The sequence below is a fragment of the Filicampus tigris genome, chromosome 22 (assembly GCF_054856515.1).
Source record: "Filicampus tigris isolate MCC_2025a chromosome 22, RoL_Ftig_1.0, whole genome shotgun sequence".
NCBI classification, from domain to species: domain Eukaryota; kingdom Metazoa; phylum Chordata; class Actinopteri; order Syngnathiformes; family Syngnathidae; genus Filicampus; species Filicampus tigris.
The window spans coordinates 4,007,941-4,031,369 of record NC_141238.1 but is presented as its reverse complement, the minus strand read 5'-3'; the positions used below and the strand labels follow the sequence as shown (position 1 = coordinate 4,031,369).

At 41.7% G+C, this 23,429-nt stretch overlaps 5 protein-coding genes across 7 annotated transcripts; all 5 read left to right on the top strand.

Annotated features, from left to right (window-relative positions):
• Positions 1–91: 91 nt before the first annotated feature.
• Positions 92–3,330, top strand: tmbim4 (transmembrane BAX inhibitor motif containing 4). The gene is made up of 7 exons (XM_086022384.1): positions 92–264; positions 563–671; positions 1,040–1,145; positions 1,435–1,468; positions 2,212–2,329; positions 2,404–2,449; positions 2,608–3,330. Exons 1-7 carry the CDS (start codon positions 174–176, stop codon positions 2,812–2,814), a joined length of 711 nt encoding a protein of 236 aa, XP_085878510.1. The 5' UTR covers positions 92–173; the 3' UTR covers positions 2,815–3,330.
• Positions 3,331–4,385: 1,055 nt separating this feature from the next.
• Positions 4,386–11,209, top strand: lemd3 (LEM domain containing 3). Its single transcript, XM_086022837.1, has 13 exons — positions 4,386–5,649; positions 6,774–6,814; positions 6,915–6,984; positions 7,360–7,433; positions 7,526–7,605; positions 7,680–7,825; positions 7,990–8,091; positions 8,371–8,473; positions 8,556–8,734; positions 8,820–8,901; positions 8,998–9,103; positions 9,174–9,252; positions 9,601–11,209. The coding sequence occupies exons 1-13, from the start codon at positions 4,446–4,448 to the stop codon at positions 9,768–9,770; spliced, it is 2,436 nt and encodes an 811-aa protein (XP_085878963.1). The 5' UTR covers positions 4,386–4,445; the 3' UTR covers positions 9,771–11,209.
• Positions 11,210–11,949: 740 nt separating this feature from the next.
• On the top strand, positions 11,950–14,583 carry LOC147126559 (beta-2-microglobulin-like). The gene is made up of 3 exons (XM_086021931.1): positions 11,950–12,119; positions 12,922–13,197; positions 14,239–14,583. Exons 1-3 carry the CDS (start codon positions 12,041–12,043, stop codon positions 14,250–14,252), a joined length of 369 nt encoding a protein of 122 aa, XP_085878057.1. The 5' UTR covers positions 11,950–12,040; the 3' UTR covers positions 14,253–14,583.
• A 430-nt stretch (positions 14,584–15,013) lies between these two features.
• On the top strand, positions 15,014–17,275 carry LOC147126558 (beta-2-microglobulin-like). 2 transcript variants are annotated; one of them, XM_086021929.1, is made up of 4 exons: positions 15,014–15,252; positions 16,074–16,346; positions 16,669–16,706; positions 16,809–17,275. In XM_086021929.1, exons 1-3 carry the CDS (start codon positions 15,117–15,119, stop codon positions 16,680–16,682), a joined length of 423 nt encoding a protein of 140 aa, XP_085878055.1. In that variant the 5' UTR covers positions 15,014–15,116; the 3' UTR covers positions 16,683–16,706; positions 16,809–17,275. The 2 variants fall into 2 exon arrangements, with proteins under 2 accessions (XP_085878055.1, XP_085878056.1); XM_086021930.1 differs by lacking the exon at positions 15,014–15,252 and adding an exon at positions 15,259–15,468.
• A 431-nt stretch (positions 17,276–17,706) lies between these two features.
• On the top strand, positions 17,707–23,228 carry irak3 (interleukin-1 receptor-associated kinase 3). Of its 2 annotated transcripts, none has more exons than XM_086022381.1 (12): positions 17,707–18,045; positions 19,035–19,322; positions 19,420–19,484; positions 19,594–19,639; positions 19,717–19,865; positions 20,095–20,159; positions 20,243–20,357; positions 20,658–20,776; positions 20,875–21,073; positions 21,518–21,580; positions 21,890–22,054; positions 22,396–23,228. In XM_086022381.1, the coding sequence occupies exons 1-12, from the start codon at positions 17,943–17,945 to the stop codon at positions 22,774–22,776; spliced, it is 1,758 nt and encodes a 585-aa protein (XP_085878507.1). In that variant the 5' UTR covers positions 17,707–17,942; the 3' UTR covers positions 22,777–23,228. The 2 variants fall into 2 exon arrangements, with proteins under 2 accessions (XP_085878507.1, XP_085878508.1); XM_086022382.1 differs by having other exon boundaries at positions 17,713–18,045; positions 19,056–19,322.
• Positions 23,229–23,429: the final 201 nt, after the last annotated feature.

Below are 23,429 nucleotides of genomic sequence, written 5' to 3'. Positions count from 1 at the left end.
TGCAGGATAAAGATACAATAAAATTGGCCGCTGTTATTATACATTTTCAATAAAGCTTTGCTTAAAAAAATCTTTATTTGTGATGTTCTATGACGTCATAGCCGCGCGTCCTAATTCCATATCAGTCGTCTGCTGTTTTCAGGACAAAAGACGATATCGCGATCATTTTAACGATGAGCACTGAAAAATACCCGAGGTCTTCGATTGAAGATGACTTCAACTATGGCACAAATGTTGCTTCGGCCAGTGTCCAGATACGTATGGGTATGTCAAGTAGCACAGCTGATTTTGACGTGTATTGAAAGCCTAGCCACTAGCTAGCGTAAATGTATGCAGTATTACTCCGTTTGGTTGACAGTGTAGCTAACGCAAATGTATGGCTGCAGAGTATGCATCTTAGCTGGGTAGTACTTCTCTCGTATAGTTGTTTATAAAGCCAGTTTAGCTTTGCTAAAGCAATCTTGCCATTCTGGTTTTGTGGGTGGGACCTTAATTTCATGTTGGAAACGAGCTGTTATTCAGTAAAAACATCTATTCTGCTCTAATTCTCACGTCTTTTCAGACTTCCTGCGTAAGGTGTACACACTCCTGAGCTTGCAGATCATTCTGACGACGGGCACGTCTGCCCTCTTTATGTTCTCTCAGACCATCAAGGACTTTGTCCATGCCAGGTGAGGACATGACAATGGAGCTCGATTTGAATAATCTCCTTTGGGGGAAGTGGTTCTCATCAGGACTTGGCGGTTGATGCCGAATCCACCACAGCGTCAACGTCACTTTGCTCATCGCCGTCGAGCCCCTCTCCGAGGTGCCGGGGGAAGCGGCAGTTAAACAGCCTCCACAATCAAAGTGTAAAAAAAATGAATACATAAAATGCCACTGACACCTCAAATAGACTATTAGATGGCTGTAATAACTTAATTATGACTGATACCACCATGGGAGTCTGTAATTGTCAACAGCATCATCCATGGCTGGAGTTTGTGGTGGAGGACATTTTATAAATGTAGGACTTATTTTTACCTGCCGTCTTTCGCAGCCCCGCTGTGGTTTTGGGTTCCGCTCTGGGTTCTCTGGTCCTACTTTTGGCCTTGGCTGTCTACAGACACAAGCATCCAGTCAACCTCTACCTGCTGCTTGTATTCGTAAGTGATTTGTTCAACAATTCTTTGCCCCACAGGGAATGCCGTGGGCCCGATTTAGAGTCTTCAGTTTAACTAACATACATGTAAATAAATAATAAACGTTACATCTCGTTCTTTTCACCTCAACAACCACCACACAAATGGCTACAAACTGATTTTTTTTATTGGTGCTAACATCCCAATCAAGGACTTTGGTCTCCAAATTTTACAATCTTCAAGACAACTTTGGAGGTCCTGCTGTATTTCTTGACTTCTTTTAATGGTGTGTGTGTGTGTGTGTTGTCCACAGACTTTGCTGGAGGCGATCTCAGTCGCAACTGCTTGTAAGTAGAATTGAATACACTTGTACTTTGGTTTAGTCAAATAGTGAGTGGTCCCGTTTAATAAACGGCACAGAACATAGATGAAAAAATTGTGATGTTGGCTGGAACAGATAAATGACAGTAATTTATATCATTATAGAAAAAAATATTTTACTAAAATATAATAACGTAGACATAGCTAAATCAATAGATAATTTGATGTTAATTGCTGATTAATGACATTTCAATGGAGAAATTTGATTGGAAAAGAGTACATTGAGTAACAAGCTTGGTCTCGGAATGAATTTAACTCATAAGACAAAGGTACCACTGTACAGTAGGGATGTACCGATTATCAGCCCGGCCGATTATCGGCGCTATTGATTGTAGAAAACTTTGGGGACCTATTTACTTTTTTAGTTTTTCATTTAGCTGTAGACATCATAATGAAAGCTCCCTGAACTTTTTGTTAGAATTTTAAGCTAAAGCCGTTTATTTTCTATATGTTTGAAAACGTTCAACATGGCAAAAATTTGAAAAGTTGTTTTAATAAGAATTTTAATAGCATTTCAACGAAGGTACATTTTTTCATTTTGACGCATATATCTTCACTTTTACAGCAAATGAATATCTGGGTTATTGGCCCCCGTCTCTACTAATAATCGGTGTCGTATCGGTCCTGAAAAAGACATATCGGTCTGTCACTACTGTACAGTGTCTCTTTGTTGGACTGTTGTGTTAACGTAGCCGCTCTCCATGTACAGTGACTTTCTACGAATACTCCACCGTGCTCCAAGCCTTGTTCCTGACCTGTGCCGTGTTTGCTGGACTGACCGCCTATACCCTCCAGTCAAAGAGAGATTTCACCAAACTGGGAGCAGCGTGAGTTGCCTCAAAAAGGGAAGAAATGTGTCTTTATTTACAGTGCAGTTTACGATTAGCGATCTGTGTTGCAGCCTTTTTTCCTGCTTGTGGATCCTCCTCATTGCAAGCGTTATGAGGGTGAGTGGATATACTTGACACGGCGTCAGTTTCATTTGTTCAGTTTACTGTGTAGTCGATCCTCGGTGAATATGGGGAATCTTCACATAGATTTAAGAAAATCGCCACATCAGAGCTTTAACTCCTTGATAGAGGCTCACTTTTGCTGTTTTTTGCAGGTGTTTTTCAACAGCGACAGCACAGAGCTGCTCTTCGCTGGGGCCGGGGCTCTCGTCTTTTGCGGTTTCATCATCTACGACACCCACCTGCTAATGAAGCAGCTCTCCCCTGAGGAGCACATCTTGGCCTCCATCAATCTCTACCTGGACATCGTCAACCTCTTCCTTCACATTTTGCGTATCCTGGACTCGATGAAGAAGCACTAAAAAGGCTGGTGTCAATTATTAAGGCACTCTCACATTAGATTATGTTTGGAATTTGATCACATGGCTGTCTTTAGTTTAACACTATGGGCAGCTGTACTGACAATTTCTTCTTTTACTTTCTCTTTCCGCTCCCAAATTTGCCATTTATAACATATTAATTGAAAGTAAGCCTATTCTGAAGGGATCAAAATACTTTTATGTGCTGTAATCCATGGGATTCAATGTCTTTGTTTGTGCCTGTTTTGAAATGCATTTAATTTCTCTGAATAGAGTTTTTAAAAATGTACTATTTGTATATGTGCAATATTAAGCGTGTGATGCTTGTGCAAGTTTGATCAGATTCCATTGTTCACTTGCACTATTAATGCTATTTTCCAAGTCTGAATATCGGGTACATTGTGGGTTCAATGACAGTTCTTGTTTTCAGCCTTTATTGTAACTTAATTTCTTCCACTGTGGGTCAAATAAAAGATCATCATGAATGTCAAACTAAATAAAGACTAAGTTAGTAAGTTACCATCTTTTGTGTTAACTAACTAGAGCCATAATATGCATTTGTTTTCACAGCCATTAAAATGATAAAGAATTAGCATTTTTAAATCGTGGAGGTAGAGCCACCGCGGAAAATGATACAATTTTTATGTAAAATTAAGTCACACAAAATTTGTGAAAAAGCACGCTTTTCCATTGAAAAAGTGCTTACATTTATATTCACTTCAGGATTCTTTACCTTTCCAAGATGGCGGCTAAATTTGCCGTGTTGGTAGATATACTTGTTTTATTTTTTTAATATTGAGCATACTGCATGTGAAGACATAAACACACAGTTAGGAACATGTAGGTATAATTTATTTTCACTTAAACTTTACAAGGTCATAAATTAACACATAAATACTGAATCAAACGTCTTGAATCCAGCGGGAGGAACGTTAAAGTGAGTCGCGTGTGCTGAAGCCACCAATCCGCTCCTCATACTGCATCTGCATAAACAACCAATCAGCGTCGCTCTTTTCTTGTTAATGTGTGATTACCGGTTGGCGACAAAGTACTGAACGCCTTTACTCCCATCTATCGAGACACGTGGGAACTGCGCCTGAGAAATGAGACGTCATAAAGGGAGAAAATACTAGTTTGTTTAATATACGCACAACTTTATACAAAATGTAACGGGTAAACATTCTGCTCAACGAAGCGACCTAAGGGGGAAAAAAGTCTTCGGGAAACCAATTGAGACAAAAATAAAGCTTGAGACAAAAGGTGGGGAAAATCTCTGGAGCTATTTGGAATTTGTACTGTTTTTCATTTTCTACAAATAAATGCTCTAAATAATCTTTGCGCAATATTTGGGAGTTACGTTGACAGTAAGTTATATCATTATAGAAAAAAAAATACTAAAATATAATAACGAATACATAGCTAAATCAATAGACAATTTAACATTAGTTGCTTATCTTTATCCAGAGATGTAAATATTAATTCAAGAAAAAAAAAATCAAAGACGGCCATTAGTCCGTTTTTTGCTTGTTTAAACGTCTGCCAAAGTTTTTGGTCTAATCCAATTAGAACACAGAAGCCTGTCACTTTGCGTACGTCACTTCCGCCCCAAAGTCCTTTGCTAGAGTTGGACCAAGATGGCGTCAACGCAGTTAACGGACGAGGAGCTTTACTCCGAATTGAAGCGCTTCGGTTTCACTCCTGGTCCGGTTACCGAAAACACTCGGCCGGTGTATTTGAAGAAGCTCAAGAAGCTTCGCGAGGAGCACCAGCGAGGAGTTAGAACCGCTAAAACCCGCAGCGGCACGGCAGTCAACAGCAACAGTGGCGGCGGCAACACGGCGGGAGCCAGGCCAGCCAGCCATAACGTCACGCACCTGAGCTCCAGCAGGACACCGGGCCGGAAGTCCATCGTCCTCGGCTTCAGCTCGGACGAGTCCGACGCCGAAGCTCCGCTGAGAAGGAAGGCTCTCAATCACAGCGACGCGGCGCCGCGGAGGAGCCCCGCTCTAAAGATAAAGCTCGATAAAGAGAAAAGTCGACATGGCGCGGGGAGTCCACTGAACAGCAACAATTCAACGTTGGCTTCGGGGGGTAAGAGACGTGTCTCCTCGGGCTGGGGACTCGGCTTTAAATCGAGCCTCGAAGCGGATGGAAGGGATTACGATGAATCTGAAGACGAATTTGAGAGGGGCGAAGAGAAGTCCTCGCGTTCTTTAAATGGTAGCAGGGCGTCACACTTGAATACAAGCAAGCTAGCCGGGAATTACTCCGACTCCGACGAAGAGGAGGCGGAGGAGGTTTGGGGCCTTGGTGCAGACCGACAGCGGGGTCGTCTGGAGCCCAGACGGGGCCACGCCAAGGCGCCGAACCCACCCGGGAGTATAAACATGGTAGGCGGACGCAAGGAGGAGGAAGAGGGCGACGACGCGAAGAGAAGCTTCCCGAGGAAGACCATCTACGTGTCGCTTTCGGAGAACCACAGAGGAGAAGCGGAGAAGAACAACCACGCCGACGGCGAGGACGCCAGTCGCTTCAGCATCGGGCTCAGACCGCGATTTTCCAACTACAGCAGCCTGGCCAACATCTACAGAGCCAACCACTCCAACCACACCGCCCCCAACCACTCTTACAGCCAGCCCCTGAAGGAGAAGCTGTCCGCTGCACCGGACGATGAGGTTTTCCAGCAGTTCAAAAGGGAAGAGGTGGCCACCTCGAGCAGTTTCAGTGCCCACTACCTGTCCATGTTTCTTCTCACGGCTGCATGCCTCTTCTTCCTTGTGCTGGGCCTCATGTACCTCAGGATGAGGGGCACCGGGTCATCGGAGGTGGATGGAGTCAGTAAGTATCATCAAAATCAGATTCCAGCACACCTACAACTTTAAATTCGAGTGCATTTGATGGAAACAGACGAAGAGAACACACACAATCAGTCAAAAGTATACAGGAATTAATATTAGAATATGACAAATATTTTCAACCATGTCAACATGTCAGTCCAAACAGGGACGCTACGTGATGTAAATTGCTTGGAAATGAGACTAAGCTATTTAGCTGGAATTGACTTGCAGACTCGCCACGATGGTTTTCTAAATTATTAGAAGACTACCCAACCAAAGTTTTTTTTTTTTTTTACACAGCTGTGAGAAAATTTCTGATGATATTTGTATTTTTTTAAGGATTCTTAGTTGTCTTCTTAGTTGTCATAATAACTGTCTGCACAATGGCTACAAAGCAGCTATTTGCAAATCAAACATTAGGAAACAGAAATGACAGAACCATCATTGAGCTCTAAAAAGAAGCGTAAGAATAAGAATGAGGCTGTTTCCGCGCACTGAAAGCAGCAGTGCGGGGAGCTTTCATTATGGCTGGCAGCGTGTCTGAGGTGGAGGGCGAGCAAAGTCACCAAATAGTTGTATCCTGCTCAACTTTTGGTGCAAAGCAGCCTGACGTCATCACGCTTGGCCCTCTTGCAGTGGCCACCGGATTGCAGGTGCACGCTGACACGCGTCTAATTACAGTACAGTACCTAAAATAATTGATTACATTCTATAAAGCTCAAATTAAAACACTTTGTTTATGCTGCAGTTTCCATAGCAACAAGGGTAGCATTTATAGTCCATGGCACATCTGAACATAACTGCTCATTTAAAGGACGTTCGTGGAAAGGAGTCAAGTGGTGTAAAGATGTTGCAAAGCATACAACACCAACTTTGTCAAGCAGCGACAACTCACGCGGTCACGCTGATCTTTTCTTTCGGAATTGCAAAAACAAATCAGTATCAGTCATCCAAGAGTTAGGTGGTTGATGTGGTGAGAACTGGCATGTGTAGACTGACTCACTTATTTAATGGCTTCCTCCAACATGCTCTCTTATTGCAGAAGCTAATTTCCTGAAACCGGTCAAGCTTGTGTGCCCTCACTTAAAGGCTTATTTTTAACTGCATCCTCTTGTCTTGTTGCAGTTAAGAGTCACCCGTTTGGCAGCGAGTTCGACGCTATGCATGTAAGCACGCATATTTCTGTTGTACTGTACAATGTCACAACAACTGTATTCAACACAAAGAAAATGGGTTTATTTATGGCTGGATTGTTCCCATCTGTAGGACAAGACCATTAGGGACCTCATCTTGAAGCTGCTGCTCAATCTCCACGACCACCTGGCGCACATTGCCGGTAGGTGTCAATGTTCATCTTTGCAAAACTGCTTATTTGCCGCCTTAGTGTTGGGTTTGATTTCATTAGAACAATGGCTTTGAAACTTGTGAACCCAATTGCAACCTCGTGGCCAACTTTTTGGTCACGGCGTCCCACAGGGGTCCACGCTTGGACCAGTGCTGTTCAATCTTAAACATGCTCACTTCTGGTAGTAGCAGTATTTTAAAAAAAAAAAAAAAAAAAAAAAAAAAAAAACGTTTTAAGGTTTTATGAGCTAGTTGCGAGCAAAAACATACATGCCAAACATACTGAGATTACTGTATGCGTGAAAGCCTCTTTCTTGTTTGGTTAATTGAGTTCATGTGAGCGTTTTGTTTGTATGTTTGTTTGCAGGCCAGTATGACTGTGGAGACCAGCAATATCCAAACAGAAGTCTGTCCATAGCTGAGGCCTCTGCCTATTTGACGGTATAGTCATAAAAGAATGTCCTGTTTAAATGTAACCACAATGCTGTTTGGTAATCTGGCGGCGAGATTCATATTGTCTGTCAATTCTTTAGGCTCAGAACGAGAAGTTTGAAGACTTGGTCTACACGTCGCTTGAATGGATCATCCGGACAGGCCAAGATGTTGGGATAAGGTAATGGGTGGTTATTGAGATTTTCACGCCGATTCTGGTTTAAGTGGCACTGACTATGCGTGTGCGGCTTGTAGGCTGAGCGGGCAGGTCGCCGATGAGCCCATGACCGACGTGTCAGAGGTCGCTCGGCTGGAGTCCACCCACCCACGGATGGCCTTCACGTGCCGCTTCCGCCGAGCTTTTCTCACCGTCATCAGCAGAGTCTCCGTCTTGGCAGCCGGTAGGGCGTCAAGCGCTTGCTTAAACGTTAGCCTCGCCTTCCACGTTCACATGCTGATGTCATTCTAATTGAAGAGGAATTTTCCCCTGGCGCAAGTGGGAAGTGCGTTTTCATTCGTCAAGTTCCAACCTGCGAATCGTATGCGTGTGCATGTCTGCGCGCAGTGCTTGGCGGCGTGTGGGGTCTGGTGTCCTATGTCAAGTACCGCTGGAAGAGAGAGGAGGAGGAAACCAGACAAATGTATCACATGGTGGAGAGGATCATCGGTAAGAAGCACGTCACGTGAAAATAACTGAGAAAATGCATTTAAGTGACAACGTCTCAGGGTGACTTTTGGCTGCATTCCACTTCAAAATATATATATATTTTTACATTCTCATGTTTTATTATTTTTTCATTTACAATGAGGTGCCATTTTTCTTCAATCCGAAATGAATGGACAGAAAATCCCAAGCGCTTTAACTGCCAGGAAAAACGAGTAAAAGTAATGTGAGGAAAGCTGTGAGACATCTCTAACCTTGACTGTTATTTTTCTTGTTGTTCAGATGTCCTAAGAAGCCATAATGACGCTTGTCAAGAGAACCAAGATCTTCAGCCCTACCTGCCCATACCCCACGTCAGAGACTCCCTGGTTCAGCCTCACGACCGGTCAGCGCGCCGATAATGAAACCCAGCGCATACGCGGGCTTGTCACATTGAACGGTTGGCAAACATTTCTGTTGTCTCGCAGGAAGAAAATGCAGAGAATCTGGGAACGCGCTGTGAGATTTCTGTCTGCCAACGAATCCAGAATTCGAACGGAGAGCCAGCAAATCGGGGGGTCCGACTTCCTAGTCTGGAGGTGGATCCAGCCGTCTCTCGGTTGCGATAAGACCTCCTCCGTTCCCTCCAAAGTTTGGCAGGGAAAAGGTACTGCACTCTGAAAGTGTCGCCGCGCTTCCGTGCGATTCAGCCGTTGCAGCGTCAACCTTCTTTTTTTATTTTCAATTCTCAGCTTTCCCTCTCGACCGACGGAATTCCCCACCAAATAGCCTGACGCCGTGTTTGAAGATCAGGAACATGTTCGACCCGGTCATGTGAGTGTCTTGCCTATTTTGGTGACAAGCTACCACGCTTTCTTTTTTCTTCCCCCCCCCCCCCCCCCCCTTTGCTAACAAATTGTTTGTTTTCAGGGAGGTCGGGGAGAACTGGGATCTGGCCATCCACGAGGCCATCCTAGAGAAGTGCAGCGACAACAACGGCATCGTCCACATCACGGTCGACAAGAACTCCCGAGAGGTATTGACACGCAAGCGCTGCATCCCCACGTCGGTGATTTCACAGCCGTCCTTGCCACTCTCGTCAACAGGGCTGCGTCTACGTGAAGTGCCTCTCTGCGGAGCACTCAGGGAAAGCCTTCAAGGCACTTCATGGCTCTTGGTTTGATGGTAGGTAACTAATTATGTTTATTTCAACAAAAGAATCATCCGAATTTTAATCGGAAATCACATTTTCTATTAAGGCCATGTTAAAAAATGTCCTTTGCAATAATATGCGCTACGTGTAATTTGCCTTTATGGCATATGAATTAAGCAGAAAAATCCACCCGTTTTTATCCATCTCAGGGGGTGGCCATTTTGTCTTGTGCCTGGCACTGGCTGTCGGCTGAAAATGACAGCACAGTGTCAAGGTTATTTTAGTTAACAAAATAGCTAAAATTGAAAACTTTTTTTTCACGGGGGGGAAAAAAAACCCCCAAAAAACAACTAACTGAAGCTGTTCTTTTGCGGCGACAGGTAAGCTGGTGACGGTGAAATACTTGCGTTTGGACCGATACCACCAGCGCTTCCCACAGGCTCAGGCCTGCAGCACACCCCTGAAGGCATCCAGCCTCCACGTAAATGCCATGAACACTACGGCCAGCTCGCACACCCGCAGCTCGGCCAACTCCTCAGGCTTCTCGTGAAATCCACCATAAGTTTTTCCTCCATCGGTCCTTTCTAACAGGGATGACTTAACTTTTTTTGTTTGGTTTTTCTTTTTTTTTTTTTTTTTTTTACATTTCTATGTTACTTATTTCCCAGAGTCTTTTCCAGTGTTGGTTTTCTATAATATTCGTATCAAAACTCACAGATGTAACAATTTTTCCTCTGGGTTTGTTTAAATGCGTGTGCAAGAACTCCAAATCGTGGGTCTCTTCCACAGTCCGCAGAGTTCACTGCGGGTCATCATGGATATACTGTACGGCTGCTGCATGCATCAGCATATGCCTCCATGTCGGCGTCCAATACAGCAGTGTTAATTTCCTCTCGTTATTTCCGAAGAACAATCTTGTTCACGTGAGGAAGGCATGTGCAGACTTGAAGGGGACAAGCTGTAAATACATGGGAATGACGGCACACGCTTTATTGAATAATCTGTATTAAAAGCAAACCACAAGCCTCTGCACCCCCCCCCCACCCCCCTCCACCCCCCTTTGTTGTTGATACAGCCTCTGTTTGTTTGTTCCTTTTCTTTCCTGTTGGCCTCCATCTTAACTAGCAGTGCTCCTGACATAACAGAATCAGGGAGTGTTGTCTTTGTATATTTGCCCGAAGCTTATTTCAGTTGTAATCCAATATTGTGTAATGATTTGCGTATTATTTACCTCTCTCAAGTCTGGCCCTTTTTCTCTCTCATTGATTAAAGTTGATCTTTTTTATCCTTATTATTTTACATCCGCCATCTTCCCCCCTTTTGAAATGATGCCGCAGTGACCTTTGGAGCACTCTTAATGTATTGATAGTTTGTAATTTGTAATATTCCAAACTCTATTAAGAGACATAACTGCTTGTTTTTTTTTTTGTTTGCTTTGTTTTTTACAGCACCTCTGTCAACACTAAGATGCACCTAATTCATGTTTTTAAATGCAGTGAATTGAAAGTCGCATTCAGTATTTGCAGTGTATAGTTGTACGATTGATGCACATTGACAGATGTTCAAAACCTGGTGCAAAACAGTTTGCAGCAGACATCCCGACCGTGCCTTAAATGTGTTTTTGTTTAGTTTTGTTTTTTTAAGATGGGCACTGCATCGCTGTGGGGGAATGAACTAGGTTTGAAATGTTGAAACCGGTTTAAAGGGGTGAGGAAAGCTGACCATAGATGTAGTTGTGTTAGATTTTGACATCTGAGATTTGGTATTTTGTAGCAGTTTCCTCTGATTTCTTAAACCAAATGCTCCTCTATTTATTATTTTTTTTAAATCAGCAATGGTGATGTACTATTTAATGTCACTAGAACTGTTACATAATGTGTCATAGCTTTTTTTTTCCTCCCCCCCATTAAGGATCGACCTTACATCCGCTGCCAGACAATTGTCAGGATGTGTAAAACAAAATAAAGAACACTTTTAGTAATAAGGTAATAGTTTTGGCAGTTTTTATTTTACATATAAATGGTGCATGGTATTCTGATTTTTTTGGGGTGCAAAATGGCTCCACATAAACATGCAATCCAACAGATTTGACCACATGACCAGTAGGGGTCAGTGTTGTCCACAAAATGACTCAACTTCTAATCAAATACAACACTATAGACAGGCAAAGGACGCAACGGTATGGAATAACCTAAAATACAAAGCAATCGTTACACTGCATGTATTTTTTTCTCAGCTTTATTGAAACTTCGACATGAACATAGAGGCATATATGGAGACAATTGGTAACGAGATTACGGACATTCTTTTATTTATAACTGCAGATACACAGTATTGCATACCGTGCGTGATTCACGTCACAAAATGAAACAAAAGAAGCCAACAGTTCTTTCATCGATTCAATATTGTCAGAAAGAGATAACGCATTTTGCTTCATCTGAGCGCGCATAAAATTGGCTCACTTCCATCGATGTGACATGGCGCAGTTGTGAAGCGACAATGCACGGCGCATGAGGAAAACTCTCAACACTGGCCGTATTTATTTTCCTATAAGATGTCGTTTATAGTGCCTTAAAATGCCAGTTGTGTGTAGAATATGGGTGAAAACCGATTATCGATTAAAAACACATCCGTGTTTGTCAATGTGGACTCGTTTGGTGGAAAGCTCACTGTCATTCAACCAAACTTGTTAATCTGCAAAACTATAAATGAAACGATTGGGTGGTATTACATTGGTGGGCGGGCTCTCAGCGTGTAATTTAAAGTGCGCTGGTTACTTTCGATTTAGTTCGTGTTACCCTACGAGACGAATTTTCATCCATGGTGTTCGCAAACATGAAGCAGGTAGTAATTTATGCTGTCTTGGCGGCTGTTTACTGGGGAGTGGACTCCAAGTTTCGTAAGTATAAGATTCAACATCATTTGTAAATGATTTGTTTTGTTTGTTCGTTTAATCGGTAACCCCAAAGCAAAATGCTACAAGTTGTGTTCCACGATAATAAATATTACCAAAACATATCAAGTATAGTTGGGTTATTGCTATCGAAGTTAAGTTTCGCTTTCCTGGAAATCCGACATTGAAGTTGACCACGCTTCCTAGGAGTGACGTAAGTACAGCACCAAAAAATACATCGTTACTTAACGGAAGTCATTTTGATAGGTATCTGCGCTTGGATTTTTTTCTGATTACTTTGTACTTTTACTCTACATTAAAAAATACATCCGTTCTTACTTTCTACTCCATTTTTCGTCAAAATAGGCTCATAAAAAAGATAAATACCTTCTACTCCTAGCAAAGTCAAAATAAGATAAGACAAATAAAGAGTTCAATAATTTAAGCACACAGCGTGAGTACTTTAGCCTCTGCTAATTAGTGGCTAAGCAGTTAGTGTATACAGTGGGTATTAAAAAGTCTACTCACCCCTATTCAAATTTTTGTGAAGCTTAGTGGTGGCGGCATCATGCTTTGGGGCTGGAACAATGACTTTAGCCAAAATGGAAAGAATTATGAATAATTATAAAATAGCATTCAATGCTAGTACAAAACCTTCAGGCTTCCGGAAAGCAAAGAGCATGTTAGGAAAAGCCTCCTAGAACATCAGAATTTTATTTGAGGAGAACCAGAGACTCCCATTTTACCTGAGCTTGACTGCATATGGTTAATTCTGATTGTGAAGTTACTTTGTTTTTCTCTGATAAAGAACCCCCGACCGTGCAAGTATACAGCCACATGCCAGGAAAGTTCGGGGAGGAGAACACACTGATCTGCCATGTGAGTCAGTTCCACCCCCCAGACATCAACATCCAGTTGTTCAAGAACGGAAAAGAGATCTTGAATGCCATCGAGACCGACTTGAGCTTCGGAAATAAATGGCATTTCCATCTGACCAAGCATGTTGTGTTCAAACCAATGAGGGATGACAAATACATCTGCCGGGTCACTCATGCATCCGAGCCTTCCAGAAATATTGACTGGGGTGAGTAAAACTTAACAATGTGGAACCTCCAAAGTCGAACTCTGCTGTTGATACTCCATTTTGCTAAATATGATTAGCAGTCGGCCAACAAATTGTTCTCATCCGCATTTACGTCAAAGTATCGGCCTCGTAGTATTTGTTTTTTGAGCCGTAGTATGAGTACAGACAAACGGTATTGTCTCTGAATAATTATTATTATTATTATTTTTTTTTTTTAATACAGGTCATACAAGTTAACCATATGATAATATATCTTAAGAGTAGGATTTTGATAAATGAAGAAATATTGCGATTACAATCGAATATTTCTGTGTATTTTTCAATAAGCAGAAGAATTAAATTAATCTGTATTACAATAAACCATATCACATTTACACTATTATACATGCATATTTTTGTCTCATAGTTTAGGCTAAAACATAAATAAATGCAAATGAATAATGAAACAATATGAGATGTTTATTTTTTTATTTGAATTCGGTTAATTTTTTAGGCCTACAGATTAGTATAAAAACAAGTCAATGAAAATAATAAATCAGAGACGCTCTTTCACGCAGGCAGCATGAATGCGGAAGTGATGGTGAATCAGCTTTGTGCTTCATGTTTTTTTGTAGTTGTTTTAAACAAATAATGACAAGTTATTTCTAGCACTGAATAAAACCAAAATTAAAATAAAATTGAGTGACTGGAGGACATATTTGTGGGTGGTGTATTGTATAATTTTTTATACACAGTATTTTTTTTAGTTGTTACATTTCATGTAAAATTCCTGTTATATATTTTATTTTAATCTTTGATGCTTTGCCTTTTCTGTAAAGTGACGTTAAAAGTCAAATGTACTCTTTTTGTTATTTTTATTCATTTTCATCCCTAGAGATCAATTCAATTTTCGCTCTGGTGCGTGCATATTTTTGTATGTACAATTTTGAAAGGGTTTACCGGTACCTTTTTCATGGATGAAATGTGCCCACCCATTGCAGTCAAACTGATTTTTGACCTTTAGATTTGAATGATACAATTATTTTTTTTTCTCTCTTACAGATCCCAACATGTGAGCAGGGACCAGTGAAAAACTTCATCACACTTCAAGACATACTTTCCCAGTCATTATCTTATCCTATTCCTAACTTCACAATCAATCATTTAACGGCACTTTCACTCTGAAGAAAAAAAAAAAGGCGATAATTAAGGTTTTGTGTTATGTTCACTGTCCTGTGATCCATTTTGGGCAACAATGTGTTTTTTTTCTTTGCTTTTTTAAGGGTAGTTTGGAATTAATGATCAAGTATTTTGCCAACTAGAAGTTTTCTTTAATGATCTGATGTTTGCAAACTCAATCATGTTGTAGAAACGTTGGCATGGGTAAATAAAGTGTTTTCACACTGATTACTGAATTGTCACTTTTGAACTCTATATGCTGTCTTTAATAATTTAGTAATGAAAGAGTAAACAAGGACATGACATTTGAGCCTGTATCTTTTTTAGGTCGTGATGTCATCCGCAGAAGTTGAAAAAGTAGCCTATTTAGGTGTCGAAAGTAAAGCTTTTTGTTTGTCAATGTAATAAAGATAAAAGGTCATTAGAAAAGTACACAGTAACTTTATATCACTGCTTAAGCATGATGAGCTAATTTGAGGTTTAAAACCGTGCTGTACTTCAGTACAGTAACTATTTTACTTAGTTACTTCCCACCACTTTAGCGTTATAGTGAGTTAACTCCTGTAATTTGTAGTTGACAAAGGTAGGAGTAGAAAGTACAGCTTGGACATATTCCCGAAAAATCAGTACAAGAACTCAAGCTAACAAAACCAAGTCAAGTAGGTCATTACAAATTGACGAAAACAACTTGGTGAAATTGAACACCACAAAATGGCGTTAGGCTACTTCAGTTTATTTAGTTTCGGTTTTGTACTGATGGTATGCCCTGCGATTGGCTGGCAACCAGGGTGTCCCCTGCCTACTGCCCGAAGACAGCTGGGATAGGCTCCAGCACGCCCCGCGACCCTTGTGAGGATAAGCGGTATCGAAAATGGATGTATGGACGAATGTATGGTGGTATGTTGTTTCTACACCAGGGTGCGCCGGCGCTGGCGTGAGGGCGGTGTTAACAGTCAGCCCGCGCAGCACAGCAATAATTTTGCATTTACTTTCGTTTGCTCGTCTGTTTTACATCAACCAGCAAATGAAGTGATTTTAAAATGATGAATACTCGCGTTTGCGCGTCCGTATTCGGTATTTTCTGCCTCTTGGGCTCTACGGTGACCAAAGACTGTAAGTATACTTGTACAATATTATTCCTAAATATGCGTGTGAGTTTGTACAGCGGAAGACGTCTTCAAGCTAATTAAAAGTCGCTGTTGTTCGGTAAACGACTAACTTCAAGTTTAGTTTCATTTGATTTTGTGTTAGCAGATTTGGCATGCATTAAAATTGAGGTTTCTATCTAAAACATGCTGCTATGCGTTCGGTGTTGTATTATTTTTGTTTACGTTATTTGAGGAATGTGGTACGGCCGATAATCATGATCATAAGCGTGATAATCGCGATATGGTGTTCATACCGTCTCTTCTTTTGTCAGAATTATAATTTAGCTGCCCTTGTGTATACACTACTCAATCTAATGACGAACCAAGTCTACTTTGACCTTGACAGGAAACTTAATTTGACCTCTGAACGGTTTGAATGCAAAGTCGAAGTGTTCAGTGTTTCAGTACTTTCTTTTTCTGGTTCTGTGTTTCAACCTTCTAATGACACCCATCTTAGTGATCGCTTCCTTCTGGGAACAGCAATACAGAGAGACTGGAAGAGTCACAGATAGGCATATAATTAGACATCCTTGGAAATTTATTAGTCCATTTCATGGTTACTTTTTACAGCTTCACCAGTCATTCAGGTATACAGCCGGGTAAAAGCCGTGCGGGGCAAAGCCAACGTCCTCCTCTGCCACGTGAGCCAGTTCCACCCGCCGTTGATCAAATTGGATCTGCTGAGAAACGGCGTCGTGATCAAGGAGGCCAATCAGACAGAGCTGGTCTTTGAGGCCGACTGGCAATACCACGTGACCAAATATGTGCCCTTTGTCCCCCAAAGTGGAGAGAAGTACACCTGCCTGGTGACCCACATGGGGATTCCCAGGACGTTTGCTTGGGGTATGTTTGCATTTTCAGGCATACAAACTTCTGTACCATGAGAGAGGAATATTTATTACTAATAAATCAAACCACAATAATGTAACTAATATATCAGTTCCCTCATTTGCACTTTAGTGGATTTGCCGAGGTATCACATCAGATTCAGTATCTGCCAATACTGAAAATCAAGTGACTTGATTTTATGATTTGAAGGTTAAATAAAAACAGTAACTATGAATCAAAGTTCAGTAAACAAGCTAGTTAAGATCTACTTCATATTTAAATCCTCAAAATGTCAAATGATAGACTCTGTTTACAATCTAATTATCTTTTTCTGCAGAACCGGATATGTAACATTTTCGCCCGCCTTTGTCATGGGTATGCACTGGTTTCCTTTTCAACATTATTTCTGACATTATGAAAGCAAATACTTTTTAATTCATTCTCATGACCAACTTTTTAACGACTTGTTTGCCACAGGTCTGCGCCCTCCTGAGATGAAGATTCAATTACAACAAGTATTCACCCACAAGGACACATAATTTTGGCCGTTGTGAATTAAGCTCTCAGAAGAAACAGCAGAACCAGACAAGTGACGCCTCGGCCGGTTGAGAACGATAAACAATAGACGATGGAATGTGGAATTACAACCAAGTGATCACATCGATGTTATAGCGCCCACTCCTTAAATTGTCCACTAGAGGGCAGGAAAACTATTAAAACTCATGCAAAGCTTTGACAAGTGAATGTTTACAGGACAAATATATTGCACTATAACAGCACAACAGAACTAAAAGAGTATCCCGCCTTTGCATTAAAGTGGAAGCACACTCTAAAAAAAAAAAAATACGTGTCCGCTCAATGTAATAAAAAAATTTAAAAAGTATATATTTTGTTGTATTATTTATATGCTGCTGCCTTAATAAATAAATACACAAAATAACTTATTTTTGTGTGCATTATGTCATTATTGTATTTTATTCCCTGAGATATGTGTTTTATGACGTGGGAACAGTCACAACAGTGTATGATAGCTAGGCCAGGACTGGGTAATATGGACGTTCCCCCTATGAACCCCCATTTTCTGTGGATAACATGTGATGAATGTTTTATCAGTGTTTTTCGAAGACTTTATGGGGTTTGTAAAAAAAACAAACATTTTTTTTTTTTTTTCAAAATGTAGCATGTTTTCATTGTGCCGGAACAGATTGATGGTTTTTCTACTCACTTCATTAATTGTTTTGAGCATCGTTCTGAATCGATTAATTTCATGTTAAGGTACCATTTTGCAGTATGTAGGAGTGAGTGCAAACCGTGTCAAAACTGAGATCGTAGGGCTTTGCCGCCGTACTGTGATTACAATTTGGCAATTTGAAACCCATTCCATATCCTCAGCGAATAGCGGGGGCTGACGTCACTCATTGTTTGCAACGGAAACCCGAAGAGCGGTTTACGGGAAAGGGTTAATGCGTGCGGCCGAATGACTCCACCAGTGCACGCCTGTGCACTGTGGGGAGTTTCCGCACTTTCACCATACGCACAATTTTTATTTTTTTGGGGGGGGGCGAGTAGAGGGGTGACACTCGTGCCTGTTATCAGCGCAGACGGTCTAAAATGGACCCAAACACATATCTCTACAATGTCCCCCCTTTGGTCATTGAAAGGTTTTGTGAAATCATGGACTCGGGATATGACCGCTATGGATGGCGTGGACTAGGTGAGTTTTTATAGATTTTTACCATTCGAGTTGACATTTGCTGCGGTGGCCAAACTTCACGTTTGATGAATGGATGCACTTGAAAGTTTTAGACAGGCAAATGACGTTTTTGTTATGAGCACATTTAAAATGGAGTACAGAACACATATGGGATGGTCTCAAAAGAAAATTGAATTGCATTGTTTTTAATATTAGAATTAGCAGCTGCAATAGCGGCATTACAGTAGTTGTAAAAGTAATGTATTATCAATGACAGGAAGCATTCCTGTCTGTTACTGTACTTCTGCTTATTTGTTTAAATTGGGGGAATTGTTTGTATTATCTCTATAAATGGACACTACCTACTTTAAGTAATATTTAACTATATCAACTGCTACAAAAAGTATAAATAACTATGAAATTGGATATTTATTTCATGTTATGATTTCTCATGGAATGCACAAGGGAAGCGTATCATGAAGATCCTCTCTTGTTGTCATGTACAAACATGTGTGCATGAAATGTGACTCATCATACTGTGAGTGGCGCCCAGGGAGCAGTTCAGGTTATCAGTGTCTTGCTCGAGGACACCGCAGCCCTGTGTCCAGGGGGCATGGTCTTGAATCGGATGGCAATCTTTAAACGCGTGCCCGCGGCTGCCCTACGAATGAGTATATGAATGACACTGGTCGAAGGATTGACCCTTGTGGGACATCATGACTATTGTTTGTGGCCTTTAATTGTTATTTTTTGAAATAGTCTATATATTTTATTATTATTCTTATTATTAGATGTTTAAAAGTCTCCTCGGTTGAGTAGATGATCGGACTTGGGTGGGGGTGATGCAGTTTGAACATTAAACGTTTAGAAAAGAAGAAACTACTGAAATAATGGTTCTGTTGAAATGGATTGCACATTAAATGCAAGTTGCATTTTTTTAAAAAGTTCAATACAACTGAACTGTGCTTGACAAATGTACTTTATCGGATGATTAAAAAATCAAAACGAAGACGCTGTAACACTATGCACAGCCGCCCGAATCGTCCCGAGCTTCACTGATGTCCGCATGTTCGAGCGCGTGGAGGCAGGCGGTCGCAGTCCCACCAAGGAGCTGCTGTGGTCCTGGGCCCAGCAGAACCCGCAAGTGCAGCACCTGCTGGAAGTCCTGCAGGACATGGGCCACTACAGGGCCATGCAGCTTTTTCAGGGCCAGTGTCATACAGTCCAAGGTACCGCAAGCGCTGCTTCCCAGCCTCCTGCCACCAGATTACCCGTCAGTCAAATAATGCGCACAGATGGTACGTACATTCAATGTATATCTGTTTTGTTTTGCTTCATGTTCATTTTCGACATGCACACAAAGAATGTTTACAAAATGGCTATTTTATATTTCAGAGACACCTTTGCCCATCAGTAATACAAGTGAACCCAAAGAACATGTGTCAACAACTAATATGAAGGTAATGATGACTTTTTCTAGAATGATGCAACCAGCAAAAAGAGGTTTCGAGAGGATTATGTGGTTGTTGTTTTTTTTGTGTGTTTTTTTTTTTTTTTTTTTTTTTACAGGAGGCCATCAAGTTTGAGATGAGTCATTTGGATGAAACAAGTCAGAGTACGTCCAGAACACCCCTCAAAAATGATGCAGTCACTGGAATTTCTGCATTCTGAATTTCTGTTTTGTTTCTCCAGGAGAACGCCGGCCACAATTCAGTTTGCAGAACGTTGTAGAGGGAACCGGAGATTTTAACCACAAAATGAGAATTTCGGAAGGCTGCTTCTCCGACGTCTATCTGGCACGGATGGGGAGCGAAACGTTCGCGGTGAAGCTTTTCAAACAGGTGACTGGGAAAACGACACCGAAGTAAAATACAAGTGTGTCCTCGATTGCAATTTTTGTCAAATGATGCCACAAAATCAGGCCGCAATAATCGCAGTTTTTCATCCAGAAACGACTCAACTGACTGAACAAACGCGAGACGGTTAGCAGAAGTGAAAGTCCTTGTCATTTTATTTTCAGCACAAACGTCAATTACACTTTTTCTGGACTATCTTGATCATTCTCTGTAGGTCGACAACGTATCCTGGAAGAAGCTGTGGGACATTTTCCGCAAAGAAATGGAAATTCATCGATTGTACGTGTTATCGGTAAAACCAATTTCCTGACATAGCCGTACCGTCTCTGGTGCACATTATGGATGGTTGTAACGGTTTGCAGGTGCCGACATCCAAACATTTTAGAGTTGCTGGGCTGCTTTTCTGACGAGAGGTGCTACTGTCTGGTCTATCCTTACATGCCCAATGGATCGCTCTTCCACAGACTCCATCATCAGGTAGATCAAGTATTCATATCGGCTACTCGTTCACTGCCCGACATTTTTCAGACCCTCTTTTACCCTAACGTTAGAAAAAATGTGAACAAAAATACCAATAAATTCCTGCGGTTGAATGGCTGGACTGTGAAAAGACGACTAAATACGTCAACGGCAGTGAATGAGTTAAAGTGATGAAATGTAAATGAAAAATAATCAGTTATCAAATGTGAACTTTTTACCGCTGCGAGTGAGGTACATTTGTGAAGTATTCCTTTCCTACGAAAGCAAACCGAAATACGACAATGTTGTTGTCTGCAGAACAGTACGCCCCCTTTGTCGTGGCAAGAACGTCTCGCCATCATAAACGGGATCGCCAAGGCCTTACATCACCTCCATACGTCGCAACCGTGCGCAGTCATCTGTGGGAATCTGTCCAGGCACAAACATCCTCACTTAACAGCTCTCTGAAATTCTTCGACAAAGTCCAATTCCCGTCTGCCGTTAACATTTGCGAATGAATTTCTCGTGTGCACAGTTCCAACATACTCCTGGACGACGCCATGCAAGCCAAGTTGTCCGATTTCGGCCTGGCCCGACTGCGTCCTCATTCGGTCAACCGTCAACATACCATCACCCTGGACGCGGGTTCCCGCGGCAACCCCGAGTACCTCCCCGAGGAGTACCTACGGAATGGCAAACTCTCCGCCAGTTTGGATGTTTTCAGCTTCGGAATGGTGACTACTACTTCAGAATTGCTACTGACTAGTCCGCTGAATCAAAATGGTTAACTGTTATCATCTTTACATCAAACGTCACATTCACTTCCTTTTTCCCCCCCCATATCAACAACACAACACAATGACACGTTCCATGGTCCACAAAATAGCCCAGTATGAACTTCCACTTTTGCGCTAGTTTCAAGTCTGAAGTGTGTTTGTGTGTGTGTGTGTGTGTTTTTTTTTTTAATGCAGCAGTCTGAAACGGCAGGAAATGAGGCTGCGAAAAGGGTTATTGAGCAAAGCGATAGTCTATGTCATGCTTGTGAAATGGTATCAGTATCGTAGTATCGGTGCATCACCATTGATATAATGGCATTTTTCATTTTATGGATGGACAGTTTGCGTCTGCGGTACCTCACAATTGAGTACACCTCACATTTCAGAAATGTTTGCCCTTAGGTTGTCATGGAAACAGTAACAGGACGTAAAGTCGTCGAGGAGCTGCCGAAACATACGCTGCTGGTGAGCGAAGACCACGGCTGAAACAGGAACAGTGTGGCTTCACACTTCCTGTTGCCAGCACAGTACAATGCTCTTGATTTTTTTTGTTTTTTTCATAGACAAATCTTGCAGCCTGAGAGGCGCCATTCATTTCTGTAGCATTTCAAACGAATGTTTTTAGGCTCCCTCTAGTGGTACGTGGGAAAAAAAAAAAAGAAAAAAAAAAACATGTTACGGTGACTCGTTTTTTTTTGTTTTTTTTCAAATAGTTTAGTACAATTTCAATTAAACTTTTTTATTGAATTGAATGAATCAATTCAAATTTCACAGCGGGATTTGCTGACCTCCGAAGTGGAGGACAGCGGCAGCGTGGACTCTTGTCTGAGGTTTTTGGATGCGTCAGCCGGTGGGTTGCCAACGTCCTTGGCGCGCGGTCTTCTGGATCTTTCCTTGCAATGTGTCGCGAGTCACCACTGCAGACCCAGCATGGAGAACGTAAACACTCAATGTTCCTTGCCAAGCTTTTTCCATCAGGGGCCATTTCAGTTTGCTGTACAATAACATGAAATATACTTTTAGGAAAAAAAACCCAATTTGTTTTTGACAAACACATCTGCTACTGAAGTGAATTTTAACTCATTCACTGCCAGATATTTTCAGGCCCTCTTTCACCCTAACGTTTGAAAAAAATTGAAAAAAATGGACTGGACTGTGAAAAGACGAGTAAATTCATCAATGGCAGTGAACAAGTTAATGTTGGGAATTATGGTGGAATTTAAGATTTTTTTTTTTTGAGGTTTATAATTTCAATTCCATATCTTTGCCTTTTTCTTGAGGTGCTTGGGGCGTTGAGTCAGCTGCTCCCCCCTCCCAGCTGCTCCTCTTTGGACCGCCCTCACAGCCTGGATGACGGCGCCCCGATTCACATCCGGCACGGCCCTTCGCCCAGCATTCCCGTGGAGCACGACGAGCAGCGCAGCCTCCCCGGCTCCCCGGCGCAGGCTCGGCCCTGCGAGTGCAGCCAGTCAGAGGTGACGTATCGAAGTGCCACTGAGACTGAGAATGTTGAAACCAAAGGAGACGGAAACCCGTCGTACAGAAGCTGGCCGGTCCAGTGCAGCTGCCAAGCTGAAGCAGGAGGTCTGTCCTGTGAGGACTGCAGGGCTAATGGTTTTAGCAGCACTAGCTCCCAGTTAGCTGTAACTAGCAAGGAGTAAGATTGAACTGTCAGTTTTACCCCCCGCCCCCACAAATGGGGTGGTTTTCCAGACACAATTTTAGATTAAGCTATTTTTGTTGTAGTAAAGTATTTAATTACATGTACCTCATATCTTGAAATAGTAGCCTCAATTATTCACTGATGCTTGAACAAATAATGCCTTGCCCCTTTGAGTAAACACCTGTCTGCTACAGGTCTGCTGTGTAAATAAAAAACCCTAGCCAATGTTTGAGGAGATACCACCACCCCTCGACAAAAATTTCCGATATACTGTATATACATCTTGCATATGCAAAATGTATGTTTACTAATGTCATACACATAAACACTATATATAAAACTAAAGCTGAAATGGTGTGACTACCGGTACATTATATTTCATGAGTGTTGATATTTGAACATTTTATTGTTAAAAAACATTTCAATAAAAAAAAGGTTGGTATTACAGTCTTCCTTCGTGAATAGAGAAAATGATTGTGATTGACCACAACCCCAAAAGGTTTGTAATTATGAATGTCAGATGTCTAAATGCGACACAGTTCCTTGGCCACAAGATAGCGCCAAAGCACTATTTTTATATTAGGCTTTGACCAGAGCACAAAAAAACGCAAGTTGGAGAGCTTTCAGCGAATAATGGAGGTGAGCTCCCCC